The sequence below is a fragment of the Camelina sativa genome, chromosome 14, assembly GCF_000633955.1.
Source record: "Camelina sativa cultivar DH55 chromosome 14, Cs, whole genome shotgun sequence".
Classification (NCBI taxonomy): domain Eukaryota; kingdom Viridiplantae; phylum Streptophyta; class Magnoliopsida; order Brassicales; family Brassicaceae; genus Camelina; species Camelina sativa.
The window spans coordinates 4,348,345-4,364,168 of NC_025698.1; the positions used below are offsets into that span (position 1 = coordinate 4,348,345).

The 15,824-nt window shown below is 37.0% G+C and overlaps 4 protein-coding genes across 5 annotated transcripts in view; 2 read left to right on the forward strand and 2 right to left on the reverse strand.

The window, feature by feature from the left end:
- Positions 371 to 5,821, reverse strand: LOC104739605 (protein FAM135B-like). Of its 2 annotated transcripts, none has more exons than XM_010460021.2 (15): positions 5,530 to 5,821; positions 4,796 to 5,167; positions 4,617 to 4,702; positions 4,287 to 4,441; positions 3,764 to 4,017; positions 3,599 to 3,653; positions 2,970 to 3,209; positions 2,742 to 2,872; positions 2,470 to 2,653; positions 2,322 to 2,381; positions 1,986 to 2,234; positions 1,505 to 1,763; positions 1,199 to 1,404; positions 1,050 to 1,100; positions 371 to 856 (listed from the first exon to the last, which is right to left on the reverse strand). In XM_010460021.2, the coding sequence occupies exons 2-15, from the start codon at positions 4,966 to 4,968 to the stop codon at positions 554 to 556; spliced, it is 2,406 nt and encodes an 801-aa protein (XP_010458323.1). In that variant the 5' UTR covers positions 4,969 to 5,167; positions 5,530 to 5,821; the 3' UTR covers positions 371 to 553. The 2 variants fall into 2 exon arrangements, with proteins under 2 accessions (XP_010458323.1, XP_010458322.1); XM_010460020.2 differs by having other exon boundaries at positions 2,742 to 2,875; positions 5,530 to 5,820.
- LOC104739606 (amino acid permease 8-like) lies at positions 6,299 to 8,890 on the forward strand. Its single transcript, XM_010460022.2, has 6 exons — positions 6,299 to 6,677; positions 6,979 to 7,072; positions 7,199 to 7,413; positions 7,778 to 7,920; positions 8,062 to 8,289; positions 8,369 to 8,890. Exons 1-6 carry the CDS (start codon positions 6,587 to 6,589, stop codon positions 8,780 to 8,782), a joined length of 1,185 nt encoding a protein of 394 aa, XP_010458324.1. The 5' UTR covers positions 6,299 to 6,586; the 3' UTR covers positions 8,783 to 8,890.
- On the forward strand, positions 10,275 to 13,084 carry LOC104739607 (amino acid permease 8). The gene is made up of 6 exons (XM_010460023.2): positions 10,275 to 10,720; positions 11,302 to 11,395; positions 11,499 to 11,713; positions 11,838 to 11,980; positions 12,128 to 12,355; positions 12,552 to 13,084. The coding sequence occupies exons 1-6, from the start codon at positions 10,396 to 10,398 to the stop codon at positions 12,975 to 12,977; spliced, it is 1,431 nt and encodes a 476-aa protein (XP_010458325.1). The 5' UTR covers positions 10,275 to 10,395; the 3' UTR covers positions 12,978 to 13,084.
- Positions 14,397 to 15,824, reverse strand: part of LOC104739608 — a 4,627-nt gene continuing 3,199 nt past the window's right edge. The window contains exon 2 of the mRNA XM_010460024.2: positions 14,397 to 15,516. Within this exon, the coding sequence (XP_010458326.1) occupies positions 14,757 to 15,516 (760 nt within the window). The 3' untranslated portion in view covers positions 14,397 to 14,756. The remainder of the gene's footprint in view (positions 15,517 to 15,824) is intronic.

The window sequence follows — 15,824 nt, forward strand, 5'->3', positions numbered from 1 at the left end:
CCCCCCCCATCTTTCTCTTCCCTTGGCTTGCAATTCAATCCAAAGCCAATGATTAATAGCACACTCACAACATATGATAAAAGTAAATAAAAAATTGTGTTCCACATGATTTGGTTGACTATAAAGAAAACACTAATAAAACATGCATTAGTTAGAAAATGTGTAGTGGACCAAAAAAAAACCCCCCACTAAATGGCCTAGTCTTGTTAGTGTTTGAACTTGATTTTGTAAGACTTTAACACTTTCATTGGGCTAAAAGCCAGATCTGACCGGTTAAGCCATCATTACTCTTATGTGTGATTTGGACAATTCATCGTGCATTAGCCATACAACCAAATTAATTCACAATCTATTATGAACCACCGGTCCGGACTAAACCAATCTAATGCGTCTAATAGCTTAACGATCCAGAGTGATGCTTAGAAGCTCAAAAGTCAAAACCGTATAGGTTACATACAATTAATAACTTCTTCCGATTTCTCCTACTAATATACAACAGTTTCTTTTGTATCTTTTTCTACCTGAAAAAAAATTTCTGCATAATCAAGATTTGTCAGCGGAACAGATCTTGGAATGACCACATTGTGAATCTTGCAAAGATATCAGACTCCAAGAATTCGATGTGGGCAGCACGACCAATGAATGAATTCAGGTTACGACCATACAAGGTTGTGTCGAAGTTGACATCGCAGCGCATGAACACTCTCTGGTGGTGCGGGGTTTCTGGGGACGGCCCACGTATTTGATCCATGCAGTTATTAAGCATCTCTAAGAACGCAACACCTTTTTTTGAGTTGTCGAAAGAAGCTGGTTGGCAAGATTCAATCCTGGCCGAGTGATATGGAACATACCCATCCTGTCATAGCAAAAACATGACTCCTAAGTACAAAATCAAAAATTCGTTGCAAACTAGAATCAAATGAACCAAGATTTTTGCATTTTATGATCAAAATATCCTTCTCTCTACAATTTTATATTGGTAAAGTTTACAGAACCAGAGATCATTCAGATTAATAACTATCATATTCCAAAAGTATAATGGAATGTACCTGAGGGGAAGACAGCAGAATTATGTTTTTGAAACTGCCCAAAGTCTTTTGCTGAAACAAATTTCAAAATCGACATTAGAACCACAGAACTAAGGTCTGGTTGTAACTATGGTACAAAATCTTGGTGAAATGTTAAGACTTATTGCTACCTTGCAGAGCTTGTAAATGAAAGTATTCTGGAGATCAGGATCATCAGTGAGTGTAAGCTGATGAATAACCTGAGTACTCTTTAACTTCTTCAGGAGCCAAAGTCCAGAATTAAACAAGGAATTTGAACTGTATAGATAACCCAAATGTGGACCCGAAAGCGATAGATATGTATGAAAATACTTCCTGTATGGATCCATCAAACTATCTGCAACAAAATACAAAGGTCGCTGAGAATGATAAACACCAGTAGTACCGAGCTAAGAATTCATTGTAGTTACTGTCTGAGAGAGATTCTAGGAACATACCAGCTATTGCAGCTCTGATGATGACGTTACCGATTGAATGTCCAACAAAACTCAGCTTAATGTTTTTTAAGCGCCCGTATCTCGCATGTTTATCCTTTTTCTTCTTGAAGAAAGAAACAATTTCCTGTGCAAGCCTCTGACCCATTTCCCTGAAATCGCCATGTGTTTTCTCCTCATTTGCCTCAGACATTAGAAATTCTATCTTGGGATCAATCAGGAGCCACTGATTCCGTATAAGCCTTAGGTCTAAGTGATGCCCCTATAGTAGTACGCACAAATCTATCATGTAAATGGGTAAATGATTGGAAAGCTACAAAAGCAAACTGTAACTGCAAAAGTAAAACAGAAAAAAGAAGAAGACGCAACTCTAACATATGGACGCTGTGCCAATAAACACAATGATTTAAGGAAGAAAGGTATATTAGTATTACTACATAAGCTTAAGAAAGAGCAATCAACTGAACTTCTAAAAGATACTTGCCTGGAAACCATGAACAAAAACAACGATCTTCAGCTCACGACCACTATGCTGAGGGTTATTTTGTTTTTTTGTCACACTCTCATCTTCGTGCCCATTAAGTAAGCTAGAATCGATTTTATCAACATGTCTCATGTACGAATTCTCACTGAAAGTACGCCGTGGTGCATTCCAAACACGTTCAATTATAACAATAGGAACACGCATCGGATCACCAAATATATGCATGTCTTGTATCGCCCGGTTGTTAATCTGCATATTTAGTTATGGTTAAAACAAATTTTACAACTTAACGAAACCAACAGGTAAATGAATCACGAAACAAAAAAAATAACAAACCCGCATTTGTGCAATACTTCGACGGTGAAGTTCAGCGCGGGTGGATGCAACTTGTGCAGGCTGCGTAAGAGCAAAAATTGAATGAGTAGAGCCAAGCTCGCCATCTAATGAAAATTTTGAAAAATGGACTCTTAACTATATAACTCACATCATTCAGCTTCAACACACTTGAGACTCTTTTGTGTGAACTATGGTTCGAAATATCGTCCATTCCACTTATAAAATGATGTGGCATTTCAACCTTGGAGTACACCATCCATATCGACCATTCAGCTCTTCGATCTTTTGTCCAGATATCGTGAAGATGTTCCAAGATTTTTGTATAATTATCCCTGAAAAGGACAAATACGGTCAACGATCAGTAGCTAACTTAGTAAACAATCTAAGCTTATCGGACTATGGTTGTCTAAGGGAAATTACCGATGAAATGTCAAAAAGGTATTCCAAAGGTAATGAAGCTGGGTGCCGAGTAAGTGAAAGGTTCGAGATAGATGCTCCTTTGAGAGGTTGTGAAGCAAGTCATCACTTGCTAAATCAAATGGGCCATTCAACTTCTGTGTCAAAAATGGAGAGACAAGCTCATATTCCAGAAGATAGTGAAACAAGGTAATAGATAAAGAATACTCTGCAGTATAATAAAGCAAGGACCTCAAGACTGTTTTGTTGCTTGCCTTGTCCTGAACCTTCAACTTCAACAGATTTTTCAGTTGAAGCTGAGTCAGACAAAAGAGCACTGTCCATACTGGATACAAACTCAGACAAGTCCATTGTCTGACCAACTGCCTTGCTAAGTATTTGCATTTCTTCAAGCAAAGTGTCACGAGCTCCAAGTAAGGCTTTAACAAATGATACAAGCTTATTGTCGGCAGAAGCAATCTGAGCAAAGGCCTATTGAATTACAAAATAATCAATCAATAAAATTACTGAAAATTCCAAGAAAGAGGAGCGTTACAACAAAGCAGGGTAGCATAATAAAGTTCTTGTCAAATCATGCAACTTTGTAACATAAAGTTCTGTAAAACCATGCTATTTTCATACAAGCACTGTCAACAAGACTGAAAATATGACTCAGCTCAGCTCTAGCATCCTAAAAGTAGAGATTCTAGAAAAGAATAAGAACTCTAGCATAAAAGTTCAGCTTTCTAAGAAAAGAACATTATTTAAAAAAGAAAGTGATAAACTTTTATGCGGAGCATCAGAATAGTATATAATAAAAAACCAAATATGCCGAATCTGAGAACAGTATGCCATGCTGAGGATAGTGTAAGAACATATACTTTTTTGGAGGACTGAACATTGCCGCTGGCCAAATTTTTACCATTACTTGCATCACTGCACCAAACGTGTTGATATATTATTAACTAAAGAGATATATAAAACTCAGCAAAAAATTGGAATTTAACAATGGCCAATTACGAAGAATCCAAATATTAGAGGCATACCTTGATAATATTGCAGGCCGTTTGTAAGCTGCGGATTTCATGACACTGATGTGGACACTTACATCGATAAGAACTGCGTGAAAGGTATCAAAGTGCACCGGACAATAAGAATGCAACCCTGAGAGAGCTTTAGGAGGAATACGAAATTCATGCACTGCTGCAGAAGAAGCATCTGAATGTGTCACTGATACATCCTCCATAACTGGGGAATACAAGAGCTCAAACTTCAAAATAACAGCAGATGTAGCTGACCCCTGCATAAATTACAGCTAGTCATTCATTGTACACCACTTATCACAAATTGCATAATTATTGTTGCTGACTATGACTCTACAAGATCTCCAGCTAAAAATATTCTCAAAAAAACTCAGTGGCGTACATACTTTGCATGTCAACAAGAGTAGAAAAGCAGTTTAATTCATGTTGTTTGAATATTGTGCAGCTCATTTGGTCATATTCCTTAATTGTAGGAATACATTATGAGATTGATACCTATGTAAAAAGGAAAGAGAGACCGGTATACCTCATATCTTTCAAGGGGCATAGTAAACGAGACCATCATGCATAGACGAACATCCTGCCTTGCATATTTAATACGGAAGGGTTGTGATAAGAAACTATTGTCTTTATCATCTATCTTCCACACTCCATTTGTGCCGTTTGAAGTTGAATCAAGAGCTGTGACACATAGGTACGTTGATCCTTTAATGCTATTGATTTATTATACTAAAAAACAAACTCTCCCAAGTACACAGAGACAGGAGAAATAGACATATAATTCCGGAAACACACTGGCATCATGGAATTGTGTACTCAATCACACGAACGTAGCAAGCTGATAGATTAAGAGTACCTTCATACTGAACAACTCGTGAAGGAATACCACAGGAGTTGTTATCACCGTCCTCCCATCTCATGCTGATTTTTATTTGATACCATCTAAAATAATGAAAGACACAAGTCTTAGAATAAGAAAAAGAAGAGAGAGAAAAGGTTTCAACTTAGGCAAAGCCTAAAAGTATATAGCAATACCCTTGCTGGAAAAGATCAAGGTTATGAAACCTATGGATATAGATAGCAATCTCCTGAACAGTGTCGACCATTAGAACTGGTTTAACCCTGGCTACGTAAGGCTCAGCATCAAGCGTCTTTGTTTGCCTACTTCTTTGGCTCAGTCCAATTAACCATCCAAGGCGGCGTAACATATGGAGAACTCACATCACCTTGCTAAAAACTTGGGATGAGTGTTTTCAGGATAATTATATCCTGAACCAGTAGAACTACTACTTGTTCCAAAAATTTCATGTCTCCGTGAATAATAGATTACTTCTAAACATAACTAATCTGCAAAGACCTTATACTCAATGGTCACCCAAAGCAACACACGACAAGCCAAAGCAGCAGCTGCAGATGAAAATATGCAAACTTTGTAAATATTCAACAACACACCAAAGAGTTGACTTAACAATCATCTCATATAGAATAGCATCAAACAAAGAGAATCTAAAAAAGTAGATATCTCTCTCTGTTCGGACATTAAAGCAGAGAGAATCTTGATTAATGAATAACAGCTACTTAGGTAAAAAAAAAAAAAAAAAAAAAAANAGCTAAAATCCCAATTTCAGCTAGTGGGTTACAGAGAATAAGAATTCATATTGAAATGTCAAAACAACGTAGCAACTAATGTTTCCCTCTAAATACGCAAAAAGAACAAAAAAGGAGAAAAATTTACGAACATGTCAAAACTTTAAGAGAACTACATTTACCTTAAGATGGAAAAAACGATATCAATGGCAGAGCAAAAGCAGAGAGAGAGAGAGAGTAAGAAGGAGAAGATGGTGGTGGTGGGCCTTTGAAAAAACTTAGATCTGACGATATTTTTCAGACAGAAGAAACCCAGACCAGATTCGTTTTAGGGTTTTCTTTTCTCTTTGCAGGACGACAAAAAAAATATAACCTGAGCTAATGCAAAAGAAAGGATCTGAGAAAGTTACAGATGTTCGAAAAAAAAAGTATGGTAGGGAACAATCAAAATGTTTTTTTTTTTTTTTTTGAGGGATTCAAGGATTTTTTTTTTCTTCAAACTTTTTTTTTTTAATTATTTTTTTGTCGGGTAAAGCATAAAAGTTCATACGACGACACCAATTACTTATATGTGTTTTCTTTGTTTTTTCTTTTTTGGTTCTTTTGTTTTGCGCCAGATCGGCGTTGTACTGTCGTGAAAATGATGGATCCGACCCACACTATGCTTTATATGCATTAGCTCCAAACCCGATGTACTTGGTTGTGTATTAGGCCCAATCCATGTAAATGACCATTATCATATCATTCATATTCTTCGGCCTATAACAGCTGTACTAGCTAGTAGCTAAAATTACATTTGGACAAATAAAACAGGTTTGGTTTATTCTTCTTTTCCTTTTTTTATTTTTATTTTTATGTCAACGGAATCTTGTAAATATAGTTACATTCTATAAAAAAAACGGATATTAACTTCTTTTTAGTTTTGGAGGAAATCCATATCTAATCTTTGACTAGCCAATACGAGAGTAATAAGTGGACTGTGGAATATATAGATGATAGAGGTAAGGAATCTATAGATAAATGGAGTATTAATAAATGAGTATAACTCATTTGATTTCACTAGATTTACTTTTTTGAGATGCTGAAACTTGAAACCAAAAAAGCAGAAGAACAAAATTAGAGCAATTAATTAAGCATTCCGGTGTGTTGTCTTTGTCTTGGGCAATAGCACAGCTTGGTTGGCTTGCAGGAACCGTGATTTTGGTCACTTTTGCCATCATCAATTACTACACATCCACCATGCTTGCCGACTGTTACCGATCTCCGGACTCCGTCGACGTCCCGGGAACACGGAATTATACTTACATGGGCGTTGTCCGAGCTTACCTTGGTATGTCTTAACTTAAACACTCTCTTCTTAACCTCGAAAATATAATTTAAAATTTTTATTTATTTTGTGAAAATTATATTGTTTGGTTTAGATTTCAGATTTTTTTTTTTGCATGATTTTTTTCATATTTATGTTTGATTTTTCTTCGCTTTGTCATAAAAAAAATCATTGATCGGAACTTACATGCCACATTATAAGCATCCCCTACCGACACTTGTAGATTGTACTTGTATAGTATGTTTTTGATAGATGTTTGAGAAATAGAAGAATAATTAAAAAAAATATTTTTTAAAAATGACAGGTGGCAGGAATGTGCAGCTATGTGGACTGGCACAGTACGCAAGTCTCGTAGGGGTCACAATTGGTTACACCATCACTGCCTCCATAAGCTTAGTGTAATTCGCAGCTTCTTATATTATTTCGATTATTTTGTGATGGTTACTATACTACTAGTCTACTAACAGGTTGTGTTATAAAACATAATACTAAAGGTTCTGATTGGTGTTTTTTGTGTTGGCTAGAGCGATCGGAAAAGCAAATTGTTATCATAATAAAGGACATGATGCGAAATGTTCCTTGTCGAATTATCCATCCATGGCAGCTTTTGGGATCGTCCAGATTATGCTCAGCCAGATCCCTAATTTTCACGAACTCTCTTTCCTCTCCATAATCGCCACGATTATGTCCTTCTGTTATGCCTCTATCGGAATCGGCCTATCCATTGCCCATGTGACAAGTACATTTTCTCTCCCTATCTTATTATTTCTTTCAAATTATATGTAAAATTGTCTCAAACCATATTTAGGAGTCTGATTTGTATATATATGCTAATTTTAATTTTAAAGGAAAACAAAAAAATTTCAAACTTGAGATCTTGTTCGGATACACAAGTTGTGCATCATGATAGACGTCTTTGTATATAAAAATATCGACGAAAACTTGTTTAATTGTTTGTCAAATTTTTTTATTATTATTTGTTTAATTAGTTAGAAAATCTTCTCAATCCATGCATAATTCATTGATTAGTATTCTCAAATTTTTTGCAAACGTAACATACTGAATCTTCAAACTAATGGCGAAAGCGGTATGATATATGGAAGGTGGGAAGGTTGGTAAGACGGCGCTGACGGGCACGGTAGTTGGGGTGGACGTAACTGCGTCTGACAAACTGTGGAGATCGTTTCAAGCCGTTGGAGACATTGCATTCTCATATTCTTATTCCGTTGTTCTCGTTGAGATTCAGGCATATATATTTCATTTTAGACGTTGGTTGTCAGTTTACAAAAGCCTATATTTTACTTTCTTATCGACAAAATTATCTTTAGTGAACCATATCACTTTCATTAATGATAACTTTAGTGTGTGTGTTTTATGTGGTATATAGGATACATTGAAATCAAGCCCACCAGAGAACAAAGTCATGAAAAAAGCAAGCCTTGCCGGAGTCTCAACCACAACTGCTTTCTACATCTTATGTGGTTGCATGGGATATGCTGCGTTCGGAAACAAAGCCCCTGGTGACCTCCTTACTGAATTTGGTTTTTACGAACCTTACTGGCTCGTCGATTTTGCCAATGCATGCATTGTTCTCCACCTCGTTGCCGCATATCAGGTATAGCCAGCACTCACTATTTTCAAGATTGTAAGTAAATCTAAAGAAGAAACATTGATGGTGTTTATATTATGGACAGGTGTTTGCGCAACCAATTTTCCAGTTTGTTGAAAAGAAATGCAACAAAAAGTGGCCAGAGAGCAAATTCATCACCAGTGAACATTCGATGAGTATACCATTGATTGGAAAATGTCGCATCAACCTTTTCAGACTATTGTGGAGGACAACCTATGTGATTTTGACAACAGTTGTAGCTATGATATTCCCCTTCTTCAATGCAATCTTGGGTTTGATCGGGTCATGCGCGTTCTGGCCACTCACAGTTTATTTTCCAGTGGCAATGCACATTGCTCAGACAAAGGTTAAGAAGTATTCTCCTAAATGGATAGGGCTGGAACTCCTTGTATTGCTTTGTTTGATTGTTTCGCTCCTAGCCGCACTGGGATCCATCGTGGGCTTGATAAGTAGTGTCAAGGCCTACAAAGCCTTTTAGCAATTTAAATTAGTGACCTATGATCTTGTATGTGCTTGTAATAACTCAGAACTGATAGTCACTTATTTCAAGAAAAAATAATTAATATAGTGTTCCAAAATTTGAACTTTACAGTTTTACGGCAATACAATCAAAATTGGGAAAGCTTAGCCTTTAATCTTGAACATAAATCAAATACTATCAGATAAGCATTAGGAGAGGTAGATTGACCACTGTTAGATCAACATCTACAGACCTCGTTTATTGTCGAATCCGAAACGCCAGAGAGAATAACACAAGAAAGAAAGATGGAGCGACGAAGAGTGAGGAATAAGGTTTCGATTGAGTATTTTTCAAGGTAAATACTTGTGATGACGTTGATTTACTTGGGCCGATGGGCGCTTGGGCCGATTCACGTGGCCCATTTACTTGTACTGTATCGATAAATCTATCGTAAGATTTTAGCTACGCCACTTATAAAGGGTTTTTTGGGAACATGTCACACATTCATTATTTGGTGCCTGATGACATACAAGTTTTTCATCAACGGCTTGTCAACTACCGTACTTTAATGGTGTAATATGTGACGTTTTTAGTCTTAGATATCTGATGTCTGTCTCGAGAATTGGAAACAAAATATATTTGCAGGTTTTGAAAATAGATGGGTCTTGTGGATATAGTTAGCATATGAAATAGGTTGAATATATATATATATATATATATATATATATATATTGTGGATATATTTATAGATAATAAACTAAAATTTCAGGATAATGCTGGTCAAAACCCATATTTAATAGGACGACAAAATATACATTAATTGTGACACAAATTACGGATTGTGAGATTAGAATGAAATAAACGATAATTAAGAACTACCTCAAAAAAAGGTACATTATAGAAATTAGTGAAGTCCCGTGGTTTACATGTTTTGTATAAACCGTTAATTAACATTTGAAACATGTAAATGTGCATAATATAGTTGCTACAACATATAGATTCACACTCGTTCTTCTTTATAGTGGTAAGTAACTCAAATTATTAAATATTAATTTTCACTTGTCAGATTAATGCGTCATGTGTATGTGATGATTTGATCAAAAGGGATGAAGAAAATATAAAAGAGCATAATATGGTAGAATCGAAGAGAGGATACAGCTAGGCAAATAAGCCAAGATATGAAGGATATAATCCCTCTGTTTTAGTCATCTAATTTTAGTCAGTTACCTTATTTTGATTATTGTCATTAATGTAGTTTATCCCTTTTTAAACCTATGGACCAGATTTTTTTGTTTGAAATCAGTATTCACTTTACAGCTAGTCAGCTAGTAATCAAGATTTCCAAAATAAGCAATAGAAATCAAACATTACCAATCAAAATAATCAAAAATTCAAAACCATTACATAGAAATAAATCCCCAAAAAAAAAAGATTCTCAAAAGCAAATATAAAGTTCAACATACAAAGATGCTATTTCAATATAAACATCGATATTTGTGTGTATATATAGATGTGTAATTACGTGCATGTGGGGAAGACTCTAAGACGACGACCTCTGTCAATAACTCTTCTCTCCTCTCTCTCTTCCTCTTCCTCTCCTCTGTTTCAGTTAGTGGTTCCTCTCATCCACAATGATGGACACATACCACAATCCTTCGGCGGTTGAGTTGGATGACACTGCCGTGAAAGGCGTCGACGACGATGGTCGAGAGAAGAGAACCGGAACATTTTTTACGGCGAGTGCACACATAATCACGGCGGTGATAGGCTCCGGGGTGCTATCGTTGGCTTGGGCTCTAGCACAGCTTGGTTGGGTGGCAGGAACCATCATTTTGGTTACCTTCGCCGTTATTACTTACTACACGTCCACCTTTCTCGCCGACTGTTACCGTTCACCAGACCCCATCACCGGAACTCGCAACTACAGTTACATGGACGTCGTCCGAGCTTACCTTGGTATGTTTTTATATCAACAACTCTAAAAAAATCATTTTTGTGTCTTATCGCAGATTATTCAGTTTCGTAGAACTGTTTTCTGATGAACAACGATTTTGTTCATTTGATATCATTCAGATTTTGCATAATTAGACTTAAAGATCTTCCATTTCTGTCACACAAAATTAAATTAAAAAAAAAATCTTATCTAAACATATTTAATGCTAAGTTGAAATTTTGAAATCTATATTAATTGACTCTTACAGAACATTGTTGTTGAAAAAAGAAATGATTTACGTTTTTTTATGTAGTGTGCATTCTCTTCTTGGGAAGATATGAATTGATTATCAAAAACTACAAAAAGGAAAAAAGAACTACGAAAATATTAATTCTTTCCAAAATTAGTTAATAAATTTTATGGACAATCTGTATTCTGTAGGATTGGTTACACATTCAATTCAATTTATCTCATTAAAGAATGTTATCAATAAATTCGATTGCTGACCCTCCAAAGAATTTTGAATTGAAATGTGGGATGTTTAAAAACCTTTGCCATAAGACCCCAAAAGATAATTTACTTAAGAGATTGAAAACTTTGACAGGTGGTAAAAAGGTTCAGCTATGTGGACTGGCACAGTACGTGAATCTCGTTGGGGTTACTATTGGTTACACCATCACTGCCTCCATAAGCTTAGTGTAAGTCACAGGCTTCTGATTATTTTATTTTGTCATGGTTACAAACATGTTTTGTGGATAAAATACTAAAACGTTTTTGGTTGATGTCTTTTTTTTTCGTTAGAGCGATTGGGAAATCAAATTGTTTTCATGACAAGGGACATGAAGCGAAATGTTCTGTATCGAATTATCCTTACATGGCGGCATTTGGGGTCGTCCAGATTATTCTGAGTCAGATTCCTAATTTTCACGAACTCTCTTTCCTCTCCTTCATAGCTGCGGTCATGTCCTTCTCTTATTCGTCTATTGGAATAGGCCTAGCCATCGCCAAAGTAGCAAGTACATTTTCCTTTCTTTAATTTATCTTAAACATATCTTTCAACAGATTAGTGTCTGAAACAACTAACGGTTTATATGATTCTTCAAAGTGGACACTAACTGTGAAAATGGTATGATATGAAAGGTGGCAAGGTTGGTAAGACAGAGTTGACAGGCACAGTGATAGGTGTGGACGTAACTTCGTCTGAAAAAGTTTGGAGAATGTTTCAAGCGATTGGAGACATTGCCTTTTCATACGCTTTTACCACTATTCTCATTGAGATTCAGGCATGCCTACTACTATCTTCTTCTATTCAGTATTGCTTTCATTTGCATTTAAATTTTGGTTAATTATTTATTGATGGATGACTGATAAGTACTATAGCTTCCTTTTTACTATCAAGTATAAATATAGTGGCGCTATATTTTTTACAGGACACACTGAGATCAAGCCCACCAGAGAACAAAGTGATGAAACGAGCAAGTCTTGCTGGAGTCTCAACCACAACTTTTTTCTACATCTTATGTGGTTGCTTCGGATATGCTGCATTCGGGAACAAAGCCCCTGGTGACTTCCTTACCGAATTTGGTTTTTACGACCCTTATTGGCTCATCGACTTTGCCAATGCTTGCATTGCTCTCCATCTCATCGGTGCCTATCAGGTATATATAATTCACTAACAAAATAAATATACATAAGTGTCTAGCATTTTATAATTGTCTATGTTCATTAAAACTCTCATAAATTCTTAAGGCTCTTCGCTATTACAGCATTTTCAAGATTTAATATTTCAAAATACTGTAGAAGTAGAGTTATTAAAAATACTCTGTTTTTCTTGTTTTATCCCTATATTATTAGGTGTACGGGCAGCCGTTTTTTCAGTTTGTTGAGAGCAACTGCAAAAAAAATTGGCCTCAAAGCAATTTCATCAACAAAGAATACTCATCAAACATACCTTTGTTTGGAAAATGTCGTGTCAACCTCTTCAGACTGGTTTGGAGGACATGCTATGTGGTTATGACAACAGTTGTAGCAATGATATTTCCATTCTTCAATGCGATCTTGGGTTTGCTTGGGGCACTCTCGTTCTGGCCACTCACAGTTTACTTTCCGGTGTCAATGCACATTGCACAGACAAAGGTTAAGAAGTATTCTCCTAGATGGTTAGCCTTGAACCTCCTCGTAGTGGTTTGCTTGATCGTCTCGTGCCTTGCCGCTGTAGGATCCATCATTGGCTTAATAAGTAGTGTCAAGGCATACAAGCCCTTCAAGAATTTAAACTAGTGACTTGTGATCTATGTGAATTATTTCGAGCTAAATATTTAGTATTTATCCAAATAATGTTTCGTGACGCTCTGTTTTCGGCTATGTTAAAAATTTCAGAATGCTAATTGATATATAAGTAATATCGTATGAAAATTTATATAATTGCTTTTGATCTTTTTCTTTAGACTACAATTAGTATTCACAGTGGATGTTTGAGTGAGTCCCATGAGATATTGAATTGGTTGCAAATAAAGCTAAAGCTTGACTGTAAGACGCCGCACTGACCATATATATCAATAATTGGACAATATAACATAATTGGATAAGCTAGCCACACAACTGTAGAGAGACAGGTACAAGTGTTTCGTTGTCTGGAAGAGATAGCAAAATAGGTTGCGAAAGTGATAATAGTTTGAAGAAGATAGATTTCAGCTTCCCAAATTAGTGTGGTTATGTCAATTTAGAGTTATTATTTATATATATTCCTTAATAGAATTGTCGGGGGAATGTTGAAAAGAGACGCACACAAATTGTGTCATTCATTTGGCTTGGTGTGTCCCACATAAGTTGCTATCACATCTTATGTATTGAAAGGAGTTGGGCAATAGACTAATAGAGGATCAAGGCAAGTTTGGTCCTTCATAACGTTTCTNACCGTAATCGCCGCTCCCTCCTCTCGGACTATTCGCCGGCGATGCTCCACCACCGCTTCCTCCGCTCCCACCTCTACGGCTTCTCGATCGGTTCACGCCACCTGTTGGCGACGATGAAGACGACGACGATCCCAATTCTATCGAGAATTTCCCACCTCTGTGAGAATTTATGGTCGATTCAGCAAGCACGATTCCTGCGCCGCTCGATCCATCTGGGATGAGTTCGAACCTGTAGCCAAGACCATCAGTGGCTCCACCTCGTTCCCGCCATGCCTCAAGTCTCCCCCACGGTCTCCAGGTGCAATCTCNAGTCCTTTTCAAGGTTTTGTGGGTCGTAAGTCACTTGATGGGGTACCGTCATAACCGCTAAGAAACCAATTCAGTAGCATTCGTTTAACCAAAACAATTGCCTTGCGCTTACCTAACTATAGCCAAGAGACGCCATCCGGTAATTCTGGTGGTTCGTCTTCACAGTCCTAGTCGATTGTTCAATTTGCTGTTCCAAGTACCTCTTAAGCTATTTAGTTATTTATGTAGATAACCAATAGAAGAATTTTATTCAATTAAGTTCGAACCAAAGCATTCATATTTCATGACCTCACAATTTTGGATAAAGAAGAACAGTCAAACAGGTTTAAATGCAGTTGTAGCACACACATTTTTGCAATAGTCCTTGTTCATCTTCTCAACCACTAATACAAGCACAGTTTGTAACTAACTTGATTTCAGACCAACTATAGTTATTTGACTTCAGTCCCACCACAAACATTGAACATCCAACAGATAAATGGGGGGGAGTCAAAGCAAATCAAGCAACAATCTCATGTGTTTTGTTACATCAAGAGATCCTAAACTGGAATTTTCTAATTTATACACTTACATAATCAAATCAAAGGCAAAACAAGAGTGATCAAGAACCTCACTCGTAGAACCCAAACCCAATGAAAAAAAAAACACCCAATACGAACCCACACAGACACCAAAATAGAGAGAAACTCACTATGTACAACCTATTTTGTTAGTGCCTTACCGGAAGTTTTTTTTTTCAAAAAAAGAAAAATTACTCCCAAAGGCTATTTCGTGACTCTAAAGATTCCAGAAATAATAAAAAAAAACCAAAAATTGAAAATTCTTATCTTTTGCTTCAGCTCAACGACTCATGGCAAAGCTCTTTCCTCATCCGTTGATTAAACAATCTGCAAGCATCCATACTAAGATCAATGGCTGCAGACAGCGCCACGTAAGCAGCCGCATCTTCCATACAGCTAACGTGCTGCACACTAACCTCTACACAAGGCTTACTACATTTTCCTTCACCTTCCACACTTGCTGACATCACAAACCCTTTGTACACGTTCCACGGCCACAACCCGTAACCGTAATCGCCGCTCCCTCCTCTCGGACTATTCGCCGGCGATGCTCCACCACCGCTTCCTCCGCTCCCACCTCTACGGCTTCTCGATCGGTTCACGCCACCTGTTGGCGACGATGAAGACGACGACGATCCCAATTCTATCGAGAATTTCCCACCTCTGTGAGAATTTATGGTCGATTCAGCAAGCACGATTCCTGCGCCGCTCGATCCATCTGGGATGAGTTCGAACCTGTAGCCAAGACCATCAGTGGCTCCACCTCGTTCCCGCCATGCCTCAAGTCTCCCCCACGGTCTCCAGGTGCAATCTCCAGGACGTAAGATGAGCCACGACCCCGGGTTTGACCTGCGCACACGATCGCTTCCAGGAGATGCAACGAATGGAGTCACTATTGACGCCATGGCCACCGGAGAACCGGACAAGTCATGGACCGTTATGGACCATCCTTTTCTCTCTTTCCCGGGACGCTCTCTCTCGCTACCAAACGAGTTTAGCCAGCTCCGTGGAACACTTGTATCCGTCGGCAACGATCTAATTTATCAAAATTATCATTTAATCAACTTTTATTATTAAAATCTAACCATATAAAAGAGTAAAAGTGGTTAAATATCATAAGAGTAAAGTTTATACTAAGAATAAAAAAAAGTGGTTAAATTAAATATCAGAAGAGTAAAGTTATATTTTTTCCAATGGATCTGTACTAAAGCAAAGATATTAAAACCAAGGACTGTGATTTTTAGTAGGGATTAATCTATGGCGTTGGATCTTATTAAAGCAGATTTGATTCCTCGGGAAAAGAACATAGTTAGGATTTTTTTTTTTTTTTTTTTTTTTTAAAA